Source organism: Peromyscus californicus, unplaced genomic scaffold (assembly GCF_007827085.1).
Source record: "Peromyscus californicus insignis strain IS unplaced genomic scaffold, ASM782708v3 Scaffold_21__1_contigs__length_65335640, whole genome shotgun sequence".
In the NCBI taxonomy this organism is placed as follows: domain Eukaryota; kingdom Metazoa; phylum Chordata; class Mammalia; order Rodentia; family Cricetidae; genus Peromyscus; species Peromyscus californicus.
In genome coordinates this window covers 13803491-13819841 of record NW_026294514.1, presented here as the reverse complement: position 1 = coordinate 13819841, position 16351 = coordinate 13803491, and the positions used below count along the sequence as shown (strand labels likewise).

At 40.1% G+C, this 16351-nt stretch overlaps 1 protein-coding gene across 12 annotated transcripts in view; it reads right to left on the bottom strand.

Moving 5' to 3' along the window:
* Positions 1–16351, bottom strand: part of Carf (calcium responsive transcription factor) — a 79836-nt gene that overhangs the window by 62393 nt on the left and 1092 nt on the right. For 8 of the 12 annotated variants that reach the window (XM_052749572.1, XM_052749565.1, XM_052749575.1 and 5 more), the window contains exons 2-6: positions 13195–13357; positions 10056–10159; positions 2505–2622; positions 1476–1703; positions 783–903 (exon numbers count right to left, since the gene is read on the bottom strand). In XM_052749572.1, coding sequence (XP_052605532.1) covers positions 783–903; positions 1476–1703; positions 2505–2579 — 424 coding nt within the window. In that variant the 5' untranslated portion in view covers positions 2580–2622; positions 10056–10159; positions 13195–13357. Of the gene's footprint in view, positions 1–782; positions 904–1475; positions 1704–2504; positions 2623–10055; positions 10160–13194; positions 13358–16351 lie in introns of those variants that run through there. The other 4 variants (XM_052749569.1, XM_052749567.1, XM_052749568.1 and 1 more) reach the window with 4 other exon arrangements.

The following is a 16351-nucleotide window of genomic DNA, read 5'->3' as shown; positions in this document are numbered from 1 at the left end:
TTTTGTAGTTAACTTTTTATACTTATATTTAACAGCTATGATTTTAAAACAGTAGAAATAATTGTTATATTAAAGAGTTTCACATGTAATATGAAAACAAAAAATTTACTTCTACATTGTGCTTATAATGTTTTTAGTTTAACTTTTAATGACTATTAATAAAGACAATAAATCATAAAACAAGGTAAAAATAACTATCTTAAACTACTACATATAAAAGAGCAACAAAACAGTGTAGCAATGATGTTAAAAAGAGATTCAACTACATTGCAAAGGGAAGAAAGAAAATTACTAGAAATATTATCAAACAGGCAAAGGGGGGGATGGGAAGTCTGATCCTCTTTTCTGAATGTGAAACCAAGGGAAGGAGGGGGAGATCCAAATAACAGTTCAAAAACGGATAGGTCACAGAGCTAGCAAAAATCAATAAAGGACCAATATAAAAAACTCCTGTAGCTAGGTCCTATATTTGTGCTACTGTTGCTATTTCTATTGTTTCTATAACTAAGAAGAATTTAGTTTACGCTCATTGGTTATCTGGGAGGAAGCAGGAGTCAACCAGCTTCATAGAATCCCAAAATGAAACAGACATCTAACCTAGACAGGAGTTGAAAGGCGAACTTAAGATTTACTGGGGCTAAAAAAACCTTCTAATTACTCAGTTCACAACCTCACCTAAAGAGATGAACTTTAACATGGACTTCCTAGGGAATTTTCTAGACTATCACCTTAATCTTTAGAGCACTGTCAACCCCCCCTGCACCCATCCCATACTGACTCACCTTGAGGACTAGTCACATCCACAAGCGGCTCCTGAGGTATGATCACTTGAGCCATTCCTGTCTGGGTAGATGGAATTACATGAAGCACCTGTCCGTTTTCTGATGGGCTCGTAGCGATCATCTTGGAGGCATTAAAGAAATGATATGCTGTTCTGATTTTCCAGGGCTACTAGGTTATTTAAGCTCACACCTACTCCTAGGATGGCCTTATTACTTCACTGTGCAGACAGAGACTGAGACTGTGGCAATTTTCCAAAGGTCCCACAGCTGACAAGTGCTGAAGCTAAGATTCAAAACAATCAGCTTGACTATAGCCTATGGTCTTAAGGACCTATGATCTTAATCGTGATAGCACATGCATGGAGGTTAATAACACAGACAGTGAAAGGACAGTTTGGGCTACATGAAACCTTGTCTCAAAAGCAAAAAGTAACCTTCAAGTACACTTTAGTATATAAACACTAGCTGTAAATCACATCTGCCTTATCACAAGTACCAGTGTACCTGACATGAGCAGTAAGGACTGCTCTAAACTATTGGTAGCCTTTGCACTCCTAAAAGAAAAAAATACCTATATTTCCAATATAATGTATAAGTCAATAGTATCAAGAAACTAAGTCCCTTTAGGATGATTAATACATATTGTTAAATACCATAATAGCCTAACACTCGTTAGTTATAAAATATACTCACCATTTGTGCATTAGAATCGCCCAGTGACTGAAGGTCATATCGAAGAGGCTGCCCATTTGGGTCCAAAAGACGAAACTGCTCCTCATGAAGGGTCTGTGCATCGGTCAGTGTCTCTGGCATGTCCTGTGATGTGAGTGACTCATCTGTTTCAGGAGCAGGAATGGGCAAAATAGCAGGGGAATCATTCTGTCCAAAGGAAGAATCCCCAGAGTCCATACAGGTCAGATGCTTTTGAAAAGTCAATAAATAAAGAAATAAAATGACATTAGTCTTTGTAAAATATACCATAGTTTTACAGAGTTTTTTTTTTCTTTTTTTGGGGCGGGGAGACAGGGTTTCTCTTTGTAACTATCCTGCTGTGGAACTCCCTCTGTAGAACAGGCTGGCCTTGAACTCACAGAGATCCACCTGTCTCTGGTATTTCTTCAGTCGGTGCTGCTCCACCTTCCTCATCTGCAGCCCTTTAACACAGTTCCTCATGTTGTGTGACCCCCAACCATAAAGTTATTTTCATTGCATCATCATAACTGTAGTTTTGCTACTGTTATGAATCATAAATATCTGTGTTTTCAGGTGGTCTTAGGCGATCCCTATGAAAGGGTCATTTGATCCTGGTTGAGAATCGCTGTCTTAAATGAAAGTGTTCATTTTTATGTTTTAACTCTTTATTTTCTCAGGAATGCATTTGGAAATGATGAAATATAATTCAATATGTATGTATTGAGTACAAAATGTTATGGCTATATATAAGCATTATTAAAAATTCTATGTTAAAAACTAAATATATGATAGATATGTAATCAAAACCTTTTTGAAACAGAGTCTCAAATATGCACCCCAGGCCTGACTTTGAACTGCTGGCCCTGTGCTGTGCCTCCTGAGTGCTGGGAAAACAAGTGTATACTACCACTTCTGGCATATTAAAAACCTCATATCACTGAATAAAAGAACTATTCTTTAAGCAAGAACAGTTGTTAAATGGCATGCTGTTCTTCTTCAGATTAGAAAGCTTTCCAGCCGAATCCCTACCTCAGGTTCCCGAGTTTCTCCTGGGGACTCTCCGCCATCACTATGGCTGACTCCTAATGAAGGACACTGGTCCATGCTGCCTCCATCTTCGGTTTCATTGTCTCCTGTTAGTTAACAGCTGAAAGATTAGACATCTGGTCAACTGTGCAACTAACACTTAATGGGGATGTTAATCCTAAATGAAATGTTCATCTTCCATACTACACACAATTTAGGTAAAACAATTTCCATTCTATAAATAGAAAATTATTGTTTTTATTAATTAACTTGCCAAGACACCAGAATACATTTAAGGCAAATTAAACATTAGGGTTATATAGTTCCCTCATTCTGTCCTTATTACATTCTATATTATTAGTTCATTAAAACTGAATTTGTGTTATAAAGTTATGTTACATTCACTGCACAATTATATAATGCAAATAAAAGTTTAATTTTATGGGTTGGGTATAACCTATATAGCATTTTTTTGAAAAGATGTCTTGGTGCAAATGGGACCATGCATGTATCAGAATATGTGTCCTTTAGGAATGTTAATCTATATAGTCTTATGTAATTTTAGAAAAGATGCCTTGGTACTAATGGGATTATATACACATGGAAATATGTGTCCCTTGAGATATGTTAAACACATAGCATCACATAATTTTAGAAAAGAGGCCTTGATGCTGACAGGATTATGCATGCATGGGAATATGTGTCCTATAAGATACATTCCAGGGGCTGGAGAGATGGCTCAGAGGTTAAGAGCACTGGCTGCTCTTCCAGAGGTCCTGAGTTCAATTCCCAGCAACCACATGGTGGCTAACAACCATCTATAATGACATCTGATATCCTTTTCTGGCATACAGGCAAAACATGCAGACAGAACACTGTAAAATAAATGTTAAGAAAAAATAAATTAAAAAAAAGATACATTCCAAATACTCCAGTGGATGTCTAAAACCTCAGAAAGAATCAAATCCTCCATATGCATTTATAGACGAGGCCCATTAGCACTGTAAAAGATAAGTAAAAACAATAATAAAATAGAACAATTGCACTATACTACAATAAAAGTTATCCCAAATTTCCTGTTTAATACTTTCAAGTCATGGTTGACTATAGGTAACTGAAACTACAAAGGATGAGCAGGGTGGTGGTGGCCTGGCGCATGCCATTAATCACAGCATCTGGGAGGCAGAAGCAGGCGGATCTCTGTGAGTTCGAGGCCAGCCTGGTCTACAGAGTGAGTTCTAGGACAGCCAGGGCTACACAGAGAAACCCTGTCTGAAAACAACAAACAAACAAACAAACAAGAGTGAAATGGGGGCCTACAAGACAGTTCAGCAGGCAGAAGTCCTCTCTCATCTCCACATGAACTCAGTGGTACGTGCACACACACACCCTACACACAACTAACAGTAAAAGGATTTTTTTAAGTTAAAACTTCAGAGGAAAGCACTAGACATATTTATGTAACCACCCAAGGATGACTTTGTAAGGCCCTACTGCTGAAGACACAGCACACTTTTGTTGTAGGGCCTAGAGAACTCAATCCGGAATTGACCTGAAAACTTCCTCTCTACAGGGGTAAGCTTCACAGGGCTAGAGGTTGCTATTCCAGTCCCAGGGTGCGACAGGAGGAGCCGTCAATGGACTTACTCAGTAGTAGCAACTGTATGCTAAAATAGTGACCTGCCAGGTGAAATGTACCCACAGGCACATCAGTGGCATGATTGCTGTGGAGGTAACCAACAGCTTCCTATTTGGATCCAAGGCCCATTTCATAGGCGGGAATTTATGTCTGGTACTCTAAACTTAGCCCAGACCAGGGCTAAGGAGGTCATAGGCACCAGAAGGAAACTTGCCATTGTTTTGCTAAATGTACACGTCAAACTGACTTCTAAATATTTATGTTTCTAGCCAGAAACTTGTGCTGCCCTCAATTCTCATCAGGAAAGTCTCTTTCTACGGTGGTATCAGTCACAGTACTCAGAATTAGTGACTGCTGAGTGCTTAGCTGCAGATGGGATATGTATACCATCCTACCTAAACCCCAAGGCTCAAGAAACATCAAGAAAAGAGAGAGGCACAGAAGAATGTAGGAGCCAGGGATGGCCAAGAGTGTTATGAAATATTATTGCCCTGTGAACATCTAGCAGCTACAGTTATCAGAAAAAAAAATCAAGCTAGTCAATATTCTGGCATGGATGGAAGAGCGGCTCACAAGCCTCCATCATTAGTGAGGAACTGCCGGTAACTGGCTGTTCCTGGACAACGGGGCATAAGTCTTCTCCAGGGTTGGGGCCACTGGTAGGCCAAGTGCATTCACGAGTCACTCACTGGACTCAGTGGATTATGAAGCTGACATGGACTGGGGATGTCTGGAGGAAGTGGGATTTATTATCAACAAATCAATATTAAAATTCCTGAAGGAGACAATAATAGCCTGAACCTTCTGTTCTTCCTGTCTCCATCCACCAACCGAGTATGGCTGTACGTGCTATAATCCCAGTAACCAGGAGGCTAGAGCAGGACTGAGTTCCAGGACAGCCTGGGCTACATAGTGAGACCTAGCTCAAAGCCAAAACTAAGCACTCATACTATCAATATTAGCTTGACAAACTTGGAAATGAAAAATTATGAATAATATAAACTTTGAGGCACTTAGATCTAGTATCATGATTGTCTTTAGCATGAGTTTATAAGATAATAAATGAGTCCTATTTTAATATATAGTTATAAGGCACATTTAAATAATTTCTCATTTAAGATTTTAAATAATCAGATGTATCCTGATCTAATTTATCATAAAAATTCAACAAAACCTATAACCTACAGTTACTTAACCTATTAGGCTATAGAGAAGCAATTTTATTGTCTACTTTTCTGAATTTTGTGTATCACTTGACAATAGAGATTTTTAAAGTAGTTTACAAACAAAAAAAGATATTTTAATGGTAACAGAGGGGGTTAGGAGACTGTGTACTGCAAAAGAACCTTTTGCTACAGAAAAAAATAGGAAGTGGATCTAAAACAAAACTTTATTTTGTATCTAGAAGATTAGAAGAAGTAACAATAACCAAACAAAAATAATCCATTCCATATCCTCCTAAAAATGAGCAAAACCCAAAAGTGAACATCTGAAAGAATGTATAGGAATACATTTAAGTATGGGGATGAAATGTCTATATTCAGTAAACCCGTAATACATTACTAAAACCAAAAACCTAAGTAAGTGGGAAAATTATACTATGGTCATGGAAAATACTGTTGTAATGCCAATATTACTCAAAGCAATTTATAGATTCAGTACAATCCCTATTATAGGATTCCATGCATCTGTGAACTGAAAGAATATCCTCAAATTTATATGGAAAAATCTCAAGGGATTCTAAAAACCCAAATGATATTGAAAAAGAACAAAATTGGTCTCACTTCTAAATTTCAAAACTTAGCATAAAATTATAAATAATGGAGCCATATTATTATTGAGCCATAGAAAGAAAAGGATACTGGTAAGCTACCACATTGATGAGACTGAAAACCATGCTAAGTTAGAAGCTAGGCACAAAAGGTCACATATATCATTCTATTTAGATAAAATATCTCGTATAGGTAAATCCATAAAAAGAACAGTTTAGGGAAATTACAGGTACGGTGTGTATAAAAATACTGCAAAACCAGAGGTAGCCTTCCATACCCTACAAGTGCTCCAAATGCCACTGAGTTGTTGATTTTACAATGGTTAGTTTTACTAGGTTGTGCTGAAATATGCCTATTATCCCAGCACTGGGAAGGATGAGACAGAGGGATGATGAATCAGAGACAGGAAATGAGAAACTGTGAACAGGGACTGGATATTTGATGATACTAAGGAACTTTTCTAGGTATGAAGATGATATGGCAATATTAATATTCATGGATGAAACCGCATCATGCCATAATTAATGACCAGAATTTGTTTAAAAATTGATCGAAGTCTGAGAGAAAGAAGTATGACTAGATAGAGCTAGACATAAAACAAGGTCAGCCTTGAGATGATAATGTGAGCGCTCACAAATGGCTATCACACTGGCTTTGTGCCACTATTCTGCTGCTATGTATTTTGAAATTTCCCTTCAGTAAGTTATAAAAACTGGATAGAATCTGGGGCCAAACTGACCTCATCATACCTACCTCACATCAAGAAAACAAACAAACAAACAAATACGAAAACAAGGAAAACCAAAACCCTGAGCAAACTGGATTTACTAGATATACTTAGACCTCCATTCCAGCCAGGAACTGTAGTGTACACTAAGCTCTCTGAAATGGATAGGTCCACGGTCAGCCTCAGGTACACAGTGAAGTCAAGGCCACATTCAGCTATATGAGACCTTGTACTGCTGTGGGATAATCCTTCTGTACACTGTGAATATGCATTACTCTCATTGGTTAATAATAAAGTTGACTGGCCTGTAGCAAGGCAGGAAAAAGTTAGGCGGAACAATCAAACTGGGGACTGGGATGAAGAAGGGCAGAGTCAAGAGAGATGTCAGAGAGACACCCAAGAAGCAAGATGCTAGAGGACAGGTAAACCACGAGCCATGTGGCAATACACAGACTAATAAAAATGGGTTCATTTAAATGTAAGAGCTAGTTAGTAGTAAGCCTGAGCTATTGGCTGAGCATTTTGTAATTAATATAAACTCTGTGCGTTTATTTGGGACTGGGTAGTTAGGACAGAAAAACTCTGCCTTGTTTACACTGTACCAAAAACAAAAACAAAAAACAAACAATAAAAACCCATTCTACTCTGAATGATTAGAGAACCAGGACCTCAAGTACTAGCCTTGAGTTGTCATGAACATGGAGTATCAGGCCACAGGTGCAACTGAATGAAATTGCAATGTTTAGGCCCTCAGAAAGCAAATGCAAAATTTCAATATAGACAAGTTCAAAAGAGCTATCATATCTCACAGTGACTACAGTGTTGGATATCTGAAACCTGTTGAGAGTAGCTCTTAAGTATTCCTGTTTTTATTTTTACGAATATTGGTATTTTACCTGCATATATGCCTGTATGTTGGTGTTAGATCCCCTAGAACAGGAGTTACAGACGGTTGTGAGCAGCCATGTTGGGCTTGGGAACTGAATCTGGGTCCCCAGGAAGAGCAGTCAGTGCTCTTAACCGCTGAGCTATCTCTCCAGCCTCTTAAGTATTCTTAAAACAAAAAGACTAATAGGAGCTGGAGAGATGGCTCAGTATTTAAGAGTACTGGCTGCTCTTCCAGAGGACCTGATTTTAATTCACAGCACACACATTGGGTGGCTCATGACCACCTATAACACAAACTCCAAGGAATCTGATGCCTCTGGTCTCCAACGGTACCTACCACAAATGTACAATTGTTTTTACACACACACACACACACACACACACACACACACACACACACACACACACACAGAATTAAAAATAAAATTAATTTAAAAAAGATATACCATTCTTGTGTGTGTGTGTGTGTGTGTGTGTGTGTGTGTGTGTGTGTGTGTGTGTGTTTTCTTTTTTGGTTTTTTTAGACAGTGTTTCTCTGCATAGCCTTGACTGTCCTGGAACTTGCTTCCTAGACCAGGCTGGCCTCGAACTCACAGAGATCCACCTGCCTCTGCCTCCTGAATGCTGGGATTAAAAGCATGCACCACCACCACCTGGCCAAGATATACCAATTAAAAAAAAAAAAAAAAAAAGGCTGGTATTTGGAATGGGGCATGGTTCAGTGGTAGAGCACTTGGCTTAGTATATACAAAGCCCTTGGTACAATCTTTAGAGGCTCTCTCTCTCTCTCTCTCTCTTTCTCTCTCTCTCTCTCTCTCATGCACACATGTGTGCAAAGAAAATAAAGTCATGAATATGTTAATTCATTTGATTTAACCACACCATGTATACATATCAAATATGTTCCCCTTCATAAATATATTTTTGTCAATGAATAAAAATCTTTCAAAAGCCGGGCGGTGGTGGCGCACGCCTTTAATCCCAGCACTCGGGAGGCAGAGCCAGGTGGATCTCTGTGAGTTCGAGGCCAGTCTGGGCTACCAAGTGAGTTCCAGGAGAGGCGCAAAGCTACACAGAGAAACCCTGTCTCGAAAAACCAAAAAAAAAAAAAAAAAAAAATCTTTCAAAAAAGGAAACAATAAGTATCTAATGAATAACATTAAAAAATGACAAATACAAACACATAGAAGAAACATATACTAAACTCTTAATATTATTAAAATAAACAATAAAGACAATAACCAATCAATAATATTATAAGCAGTTCTCTAGGGAAAGAAAAGATTTATCAAGAAAGAATGAGAGAAACCAGGTGTGGTGGTGCATGTCTTTAATCCCAGCACTTGAGAGGCAGAGGTAGGCAGATTTCTGTGAGTTTGAGACCAGCCTGGTCCATGAACTGAGTTCCAGGACAGCCAGGGCTATATGGAGAAACCCTATCTCAAAAAACCAAAAAAAAAAAAAAAGAAAGAAAAAGAAAAGAAGAGAGAAAGAGAGAGAGAGAGAGGGAGGGAAGGAGGGAGGGAGGCTGGAGCGATGGCTCAGTGGTTAAGAGCTCTTACTGCTCTTGCAGAGGACCTGGGTTTGGTTCCCTGCACCCACACATCAGCTCACAAACTGCCTGTAACTTCAATTCCAGGTGATGCAATGCCCGCTTCTTACCTCCACAGGCACCAAACATGCACACGATACACACATATACATGTAGCCAAAACACCCATACACATAAAATTAAAGAATAAATTTTTTTTGCCAGGTGGTGGTGGTGCACATCTTTAATCTCAGCATTTGAGACGCAGAATCAGGTGGATCTCTGTGAGTCTGAGGTCAGTCTGGTCTACAAAATGAGTTCCAGGACAACCAGAGCTGTTACACAGAGAAACCCTGTCTCAAAAAACCAAATTAATTAATTAATAATTAATTATTTTTTAAAGAATGAGGAAAAAGGCACAAATTAATATCAGAAATAAGAGACTAACTAAAGTAGACATTAAGGTGATGATATTATGGACATGTTCCTAGAAGAAAAGAAAGCTTACCAAACAAACTCCAGAACTATAATGGCCACACAGTCCTACACATGCTTAAAAACATTGAAAGTGAAAAATCTTCCCACAAAATGAATAAACTAATTTTAATTGTTATCTTAATCGTGGTTTCTAACTTTTGTTATGACCGTTTGGCATCTTTGGAGTCCCACTGACCAGGGAAGGACTGCTCTGATCCAGACTAATCAATTCTTAGAGGTATAAAAGATGCTCTCACAAAACCAACCTGCCTATGAAAACAAGTCCAAATACTAGACTCCTGCAGCCACCTTCGTTATGAGCTCTGACCCTCTGGGGCATCGTTCCCCAGCTTCAACCACCCTAAGGCCAGCCATCAGCCAATACAACCAGAGTCTGGTGAGTTCATTCGGTTTCTGATGGAAGCCAGCTTAGTCAGCATAGGCTTCTTTGCCCACTCTTTCTCTAAAAGCCAGTGCAAGGCTCTTCTGCAGCCTTCTGCCCCGTCTACCTGCCACCAACCTTGGCGGTGCGGTGTGTGGCTCTTCGTAACGCACCATGCCTCACTCCTTCTGAGACCTGGGAATAACAGGCTACCTTTTCTTCATCTGTTGGCCTTACCATACCTGAATGAAAAACAAAAATCATGAACACACGAATGCAAAACTCCCAAAGAAAATCACAGTGAACAAACTCAGCAATGTCTAATTTTAAAAAGTCCTCTGACTGGACCTCTGAGATGGCTCAGTGGGTAAAGGTGCTTGCTGCCAAGCCTGGTGATTCCTGTTTGATTTCTGGAACCCCGATGGTGGAAGGAGAGAGCCAAGTCCTGCACGCTGTTCTCTGGCCTCCACATGTGCATAGTGGTGTGTGCTTGAATGGGCACATGCATGTGTGCACACACATATGTGCAAGTGAGCACACTAGATATGTCAGTAAATAAATAACAAATTTAATTATTCAAGTCTCTGATATTGGGCTGAAGAAGCAGCTCAGCACTTGTTGCTCTCTTGACCCAGGTTTGGTTCCCAGCTCCCACATGGCAGCTCACAACAGTCTGTAACTCCAGCTCCAGAGGACACAACACTCTCCTCTGGCTTCTTAGGCACTCTACACACATGATGCACAGATATACATGCAGGCAAAACACCCACACATGAGATAAAAATCAGTCTAATAAAGCCCCCGCATCACTAAATTCAATTAATCCAATTACCACTAAGAAAGAAAACCAGTAAGAAACCATGATACATACTCTTTCACTACTTAAAGCTTCTGTTCCATACTTAAAGTCTTTTAAATTTAAATGGATTTTTATTACATAAAACTCACACATTTATAAAAAGGAAACTATATGCAAAATACATCTGCTATACCATCCCTTTGCATGCTGAATCTGATTCTTTTGAAAAAAATTTTTTTAAAGATTTATTTATTTATTATATTATGTATACAGTGTTCTGCCTGCATGTATGTCTGCAGGCCAGAAGAGGGCACCAGATCTCATTACAGATGGTTGTGAGCCACCATGTGGTTGCTGGGAATTGAACGCAGGACCTCTGGAAGAGCAGCCAGTGCTCTTAACCTCTGAGCCATCTCTCCAGCCTAGAATAGTTTTCAACTTAGAGTATCTGGTGTCCATGTTAAAGTCATTGTGGCCACAGGTAGAACAGATATCCCCCCCACCCCCATTTTTCCATGACAGGGTTTCCCTGTGTAGCACTGTCTGATCTGGCTCTCGCTCTGTAGACCAGGCTGGCCTCGAACTCACAGAGATCTGCCTGCCTCTGCCTCAGGTGCCACCACCACCTGGCGAATAGATATTCTTATTCCAGCTTCTGATGTATTGATAAAATATGGCTGATATCTTCCTTCATCCATCTAGAACTCTTCCTTACAGTTACTAGGTTTCAATGAACTCAGAGAGTGTTCTTAAATCTTTAAGCCATGGAACCCATTTTTCAAAGAGTTGAACACCAAACAAATAATCTCAATAAACAAATAATCCTCCTCCTTTTCCTGTATCTCTGACAGCATCTGTTTGCTTTGATCTTAGCCGTAGTTTTAATTTGAATTTCCCTGATGGTGAAGGATGCTTGTTGAACATTAAAAAAAAAAAAAAATTCCTAGCAATTTGTATTTTTTCTCTTATGACCTCTCTGTTTAGTTCCACTCCAAGATTTTTTTAATTGGATCATTTAGGGTTTTAAATAAATATTTATTTATTTTTGGTGTTTAGTTTCTTGAGTCATCTGTATATTCCAGACATCAGCCCTCTGTCAGACAGACGGACAGTCCGTACATAAATTGAAAGAAGCTATAACCGCATGCATAAGACCTGCACAAGATTAAGCTATACGAAGTCCAGGAATGGAAGGAACTGAGTCAGGAAGTTCCACCCACAACGGGAACAGTCGCAACTGATGGGTCCTGTGGGAGGGAGAGTTACTTTCCTGCAGGGATTCGACCCTTGAGGGGTTACTCAGGCTCCAGTAGATGGCCTGTATTCACGAACCCCCACACCACACATACGGCAGCAGTAAGATGACTCTGAGGGTTAAAAAAGGTGGGGTGAGAAACTGGGATGGAGGGATGGGAATGGGGTGAGAAACTGGATGGAGGGATAGGAATGGGGTGAGAAACTGGGATGGAGGGATGGGAATGGGGTGAGACTGGAATGGAGGGATGGGAATGGGGTGAGAAACTGGGATGGAGGGATGGGAATGGGGTGAGAAACTGGGATGGAGGGATGGGAATGGGGTGAGAAACTGGGATGGAGGGATGGGAATGGGGTGAGAAACTGGGATGGAGGGATGGGAATGGGGTGAGACTGGAATGGAGGATGGGAATGGGGTGAGACTGGAATGGAGGGATGGGAATGGGGTGAGACTGGAATGGAGGATGGGAATGGGGTTGAGAAGTGGAATGGGGGGATGGGAGTGGGGGTGAGAACTAGAATGGAGGATGGGAATGGGGTGAGACTGGAATGGAGGATGGGAATGGGGTGAGACTGGAATGGAGGATGGGAATGGGGTGAGAAACTGGAATGGAGGGGGATGGGAATGGGGTGAGAACTGGAATGGGGGGATGGGAATGGGGTGAGAAACAGGGATGGAGGGGGATGGGAATGGGGTGAGAACTGGAATGGAGGATGGGAATGGGGTGAGAAACTGGAATGGAGGGGGATGGGAATGGGGTGAGAAACTGGAATGGAGGGGGATGGGAATGGGGTGAGAATTGGAATGGAGGATGGGAATGGGGGTGAGAACTAGAATGGAGGATGGGAATGGGGTGAGACTGGAATGGAGGATGGGAATGGGGTGAGACTGGAATGGAAGGATGGGAATGGGGTGAGACTGGAATGGAGGGATGGGTACGAGGTGAGAAACTGGAAGGGAGGATGGGAATGGGGTGAGACTGGAATGGAGGATGGGAATGGGGTGAGAACTGGGATGGAGGGATGGGAATGGGGGTGGATTTGGTAATTTACTTTGTTAAAACATAAAAATTTAAAAAACAAAAAGACAACAGATGAATTTTAAAGAAACAAAGTGTTGTTTTTTGTTTGTTGTTTTTGTTTTTTTGTTTTGGTTTTTCGAGACAGGGTTTCTCTGTGTCATTTTGGCGCCTGTCCTTAAACAAAGTTTAAAAACATTATTACCTTCAGGCAGTAGCTCAGGTTTCCAGTTCAGGTTCCTACATTCTTTGGCCTCAGAAACGTCCTTTTGTGTTCTCGGACAGTCTTCCTTTGGAGCACGAAATTATAATAGTGCCAGCTGTGTTCATGTGAAAGCTGTACCTACGTCTTCATGGCAGCATGGTTTCTGTAAGGAAACGGTAGTCAGTGGATATTTTACTCTTCTACACACAAATAAAATGCTGAATTTCACTGTACACATTTCATTTATTACCAGGCTAATGTGGTAGGACCTTAGTCTACTCAGTTGAAAAGAGCTGAAGTGTGACTACCACTTGTGTCCTAGAACAGGTGACTTAACCCTTGTCCTGCTTCTTTATCTAACCATTCGATGTTTATTTCAAGCCCAATGGTCTATAATTATCGCTGAAAGAAAGATTTCTGTAGCCACATACTCTTTTCCCTCAATGAAAATAATTACCAGTAGAGCATCTTTGGGAGCCGCAAGAAGCTTTAAAATAAAAAGTTTCCATATCTACATCCTCCAATGCTAGAGCTGACAGATGTACCTTGTAAGCAGGAAGTACCAGGACTGGGGAACAGCAAGAAAGAAGCGGAGGACCCGAGTTCAGCTCCCAACACCCATGGGAAGTGGCTCCCAGTACCCTAGCCCCAGGGGATGTCACACCCTCTTCTGGCCTCTGTGGGGACTGCACTCATGTACATAAACCACAAACAAGACACACACACATCATATATACAAATCACGAAACATCAAAATCTTTTTTTTTTTTTTTTGGTTTTTCGAGGCAGGGTTTCTCTGTGTAGCTTTGTGCCTTTCCTGGAACTCACTTGGTAGCCCAGGCTGGCCTCGAACTCACAGAGATCCGCCTGGCTCTGCCTCCCGAGTGCTGGGATTAAAGGCGTGCGCCACCACCGCCCGGCCTCAAAATCTTTTTTAAAAATAAAGGTTTGGCAGAAACTGTCAAGTTATCATTTCTGTGTTTTTACTTTAGAAAGGCTGTCTGTTTACACATGGGGATGCATGGCAGAAGGCTAGAGATTAGTCAAGACACAGATTCTTCTCTATAAACAGCATTACTTGGGATATGGATGTTTGATTTTGTTCAACAGCAAATTTATGTGTTCAAAGATTTAAGTGTAATTTCTCAGGTGTACTTCCTGGAAAACTGTCACCATCAATCTTGTATTTCCCCCATAACCTTTATGGATTAAAATATATCCTTTAAAACTAATCATCTTAAGCCAGGTGTGGTGGTGCCTGTCTTTAATCTCAGCATTAAAGAGGCAGGGGCAGGCAGATCCAACTTAAACTTTTTACTTTTTAGTAGAAAAGTGAAGGATTGTGTTTATAACAATTCTTACTTAAGGTTTGTCTTCCCTAAAAACGTTTATAATCTTGATTTCTACAGTTCTTACCCTGCACACACATACCCTTTTATTTCTTTGCTCTTTGTGAGAGCTTAAAAAACACTTAATTTAATTTTACACTGATTCCAAAGTGATTTTATTATCTGTTTAAAGGTAAGGGGAGCACAGTGGTGCCCCGCCCTCTTATTCTTGGGGGACACAATCTGAGCTCATAGGAATACCTGAAATCAAGGATTCCTAAAGTGAGTACAAACCAACAATGGTTAACTTAGAACTAAGCAGGGAGATTAAAAACAAGTTGTAACAATATACTATAGTAAAACTTCCGCGATGTGCTCTTTGTGGACTGTCCATGTTACTAAACTAGCCTACAGCTTTTCTTCCCAAATTAAAAATTCCACTTTGCTTAGAGCACTTCAAAACGTCTCTCTGGCACCTGTGAGTTGCTACTGTTACCACTTTTGCACTTACTGTACCACAAAGACTGTGATACTGACTTAACCACAAAGGTTACTATTACCAATGGGTGGGCAATAGAGTGGGTACTCTCCCTGGATGTGATATCTCAGACAAGACATATGTTACTGAGAAAGACATTCAACCTAAAACTCATGAATTATTTATAGGATTTCCATTTGATATGGACAGCAGGTAACTGAAGGGGGGAACACAAAACTACAGATAAAAGGGAATTACAGTCATTCTCTTACGATCCCAGCCTTGGGCTACGATGTAGCTCAGCAGTGGTTGCCTGGAACTCGTAAAACCTTGAGACTAATTCCAGAACTTTAAATTCAGGTTCAAAGCAAGCAATGGCCAAATGTGGTAGCAGGCATGTATAATTCCAGTATTCAGGGAGTAGAGGCAGGAAATGTCAAGTTCAAAGCTAATCTGGGGAAACACAGTGAATTCAAATCCATCCTGGACTACACAGAGAGACCCTGTCTCAAAACAAAACAAAAGACTGTAACAAAAAGAAATATTTTTTCATGGTGGGGGTTCTCCAGATAATAGTGAGTATTCCTGAGGACCACAGTAAATGAATCCCAAAGGTTTGCAGCACATATTAACTAAACTTAAAGAAACCAAGACTCAAAAGCATTAGCTATCTGGGCACTGCCGGGAAGCAACACCAGAGAAAGACATCTAAGTCACTGTTGGGAAAAAAAAAAAATCATGCGGGGTATTCTGAATTTTGCAAAACCTAATTTTTCTTAAATAAACATCTTAGCCAAATAAAAACATCTTTTAATGAATTCAAGATTTCTGCCTTGCAAATTGACATCTTTCCTTGAGTAATTCCAGCTCTGCATCTTCCTAATCACAGTGTTCCATTCAAATTAAGATAAAAATGTATTGACTTTCAAGTACTGTTAATTTGATAAAGTCCAAATTAAGGAAAGTTTAAAAGGCTATTTAATCAATCATACGCTATCAGTAAGATTTCAATAATTACACTTCAACTAAGGAATTTCAAGTTTCAGATGTCCCATCTTATTTAATGTAAATCTTCAGCACTGTAATGACTTATCCTCTTATCGAGTGATTTCTTTCTGGAACCTGGGCAGAGGTTCTTCTCATTTTATGCCTCCACCTACGTCAGTTAAGTTTCTAGTTAAAATTTGTACTGCTAGCTCTTACGAGGGCAATAGTTAACATTTACCGAGTGCTTCTCATGTGACATTTAATTCTCATGGTTGATCAAAGTGTGGCACAGAGGTTAAGTAGCACAGGCAGAATCAAATTCAGGCATTCCTGTTACAGGGCATGCAAATCTGTAACGTGGATA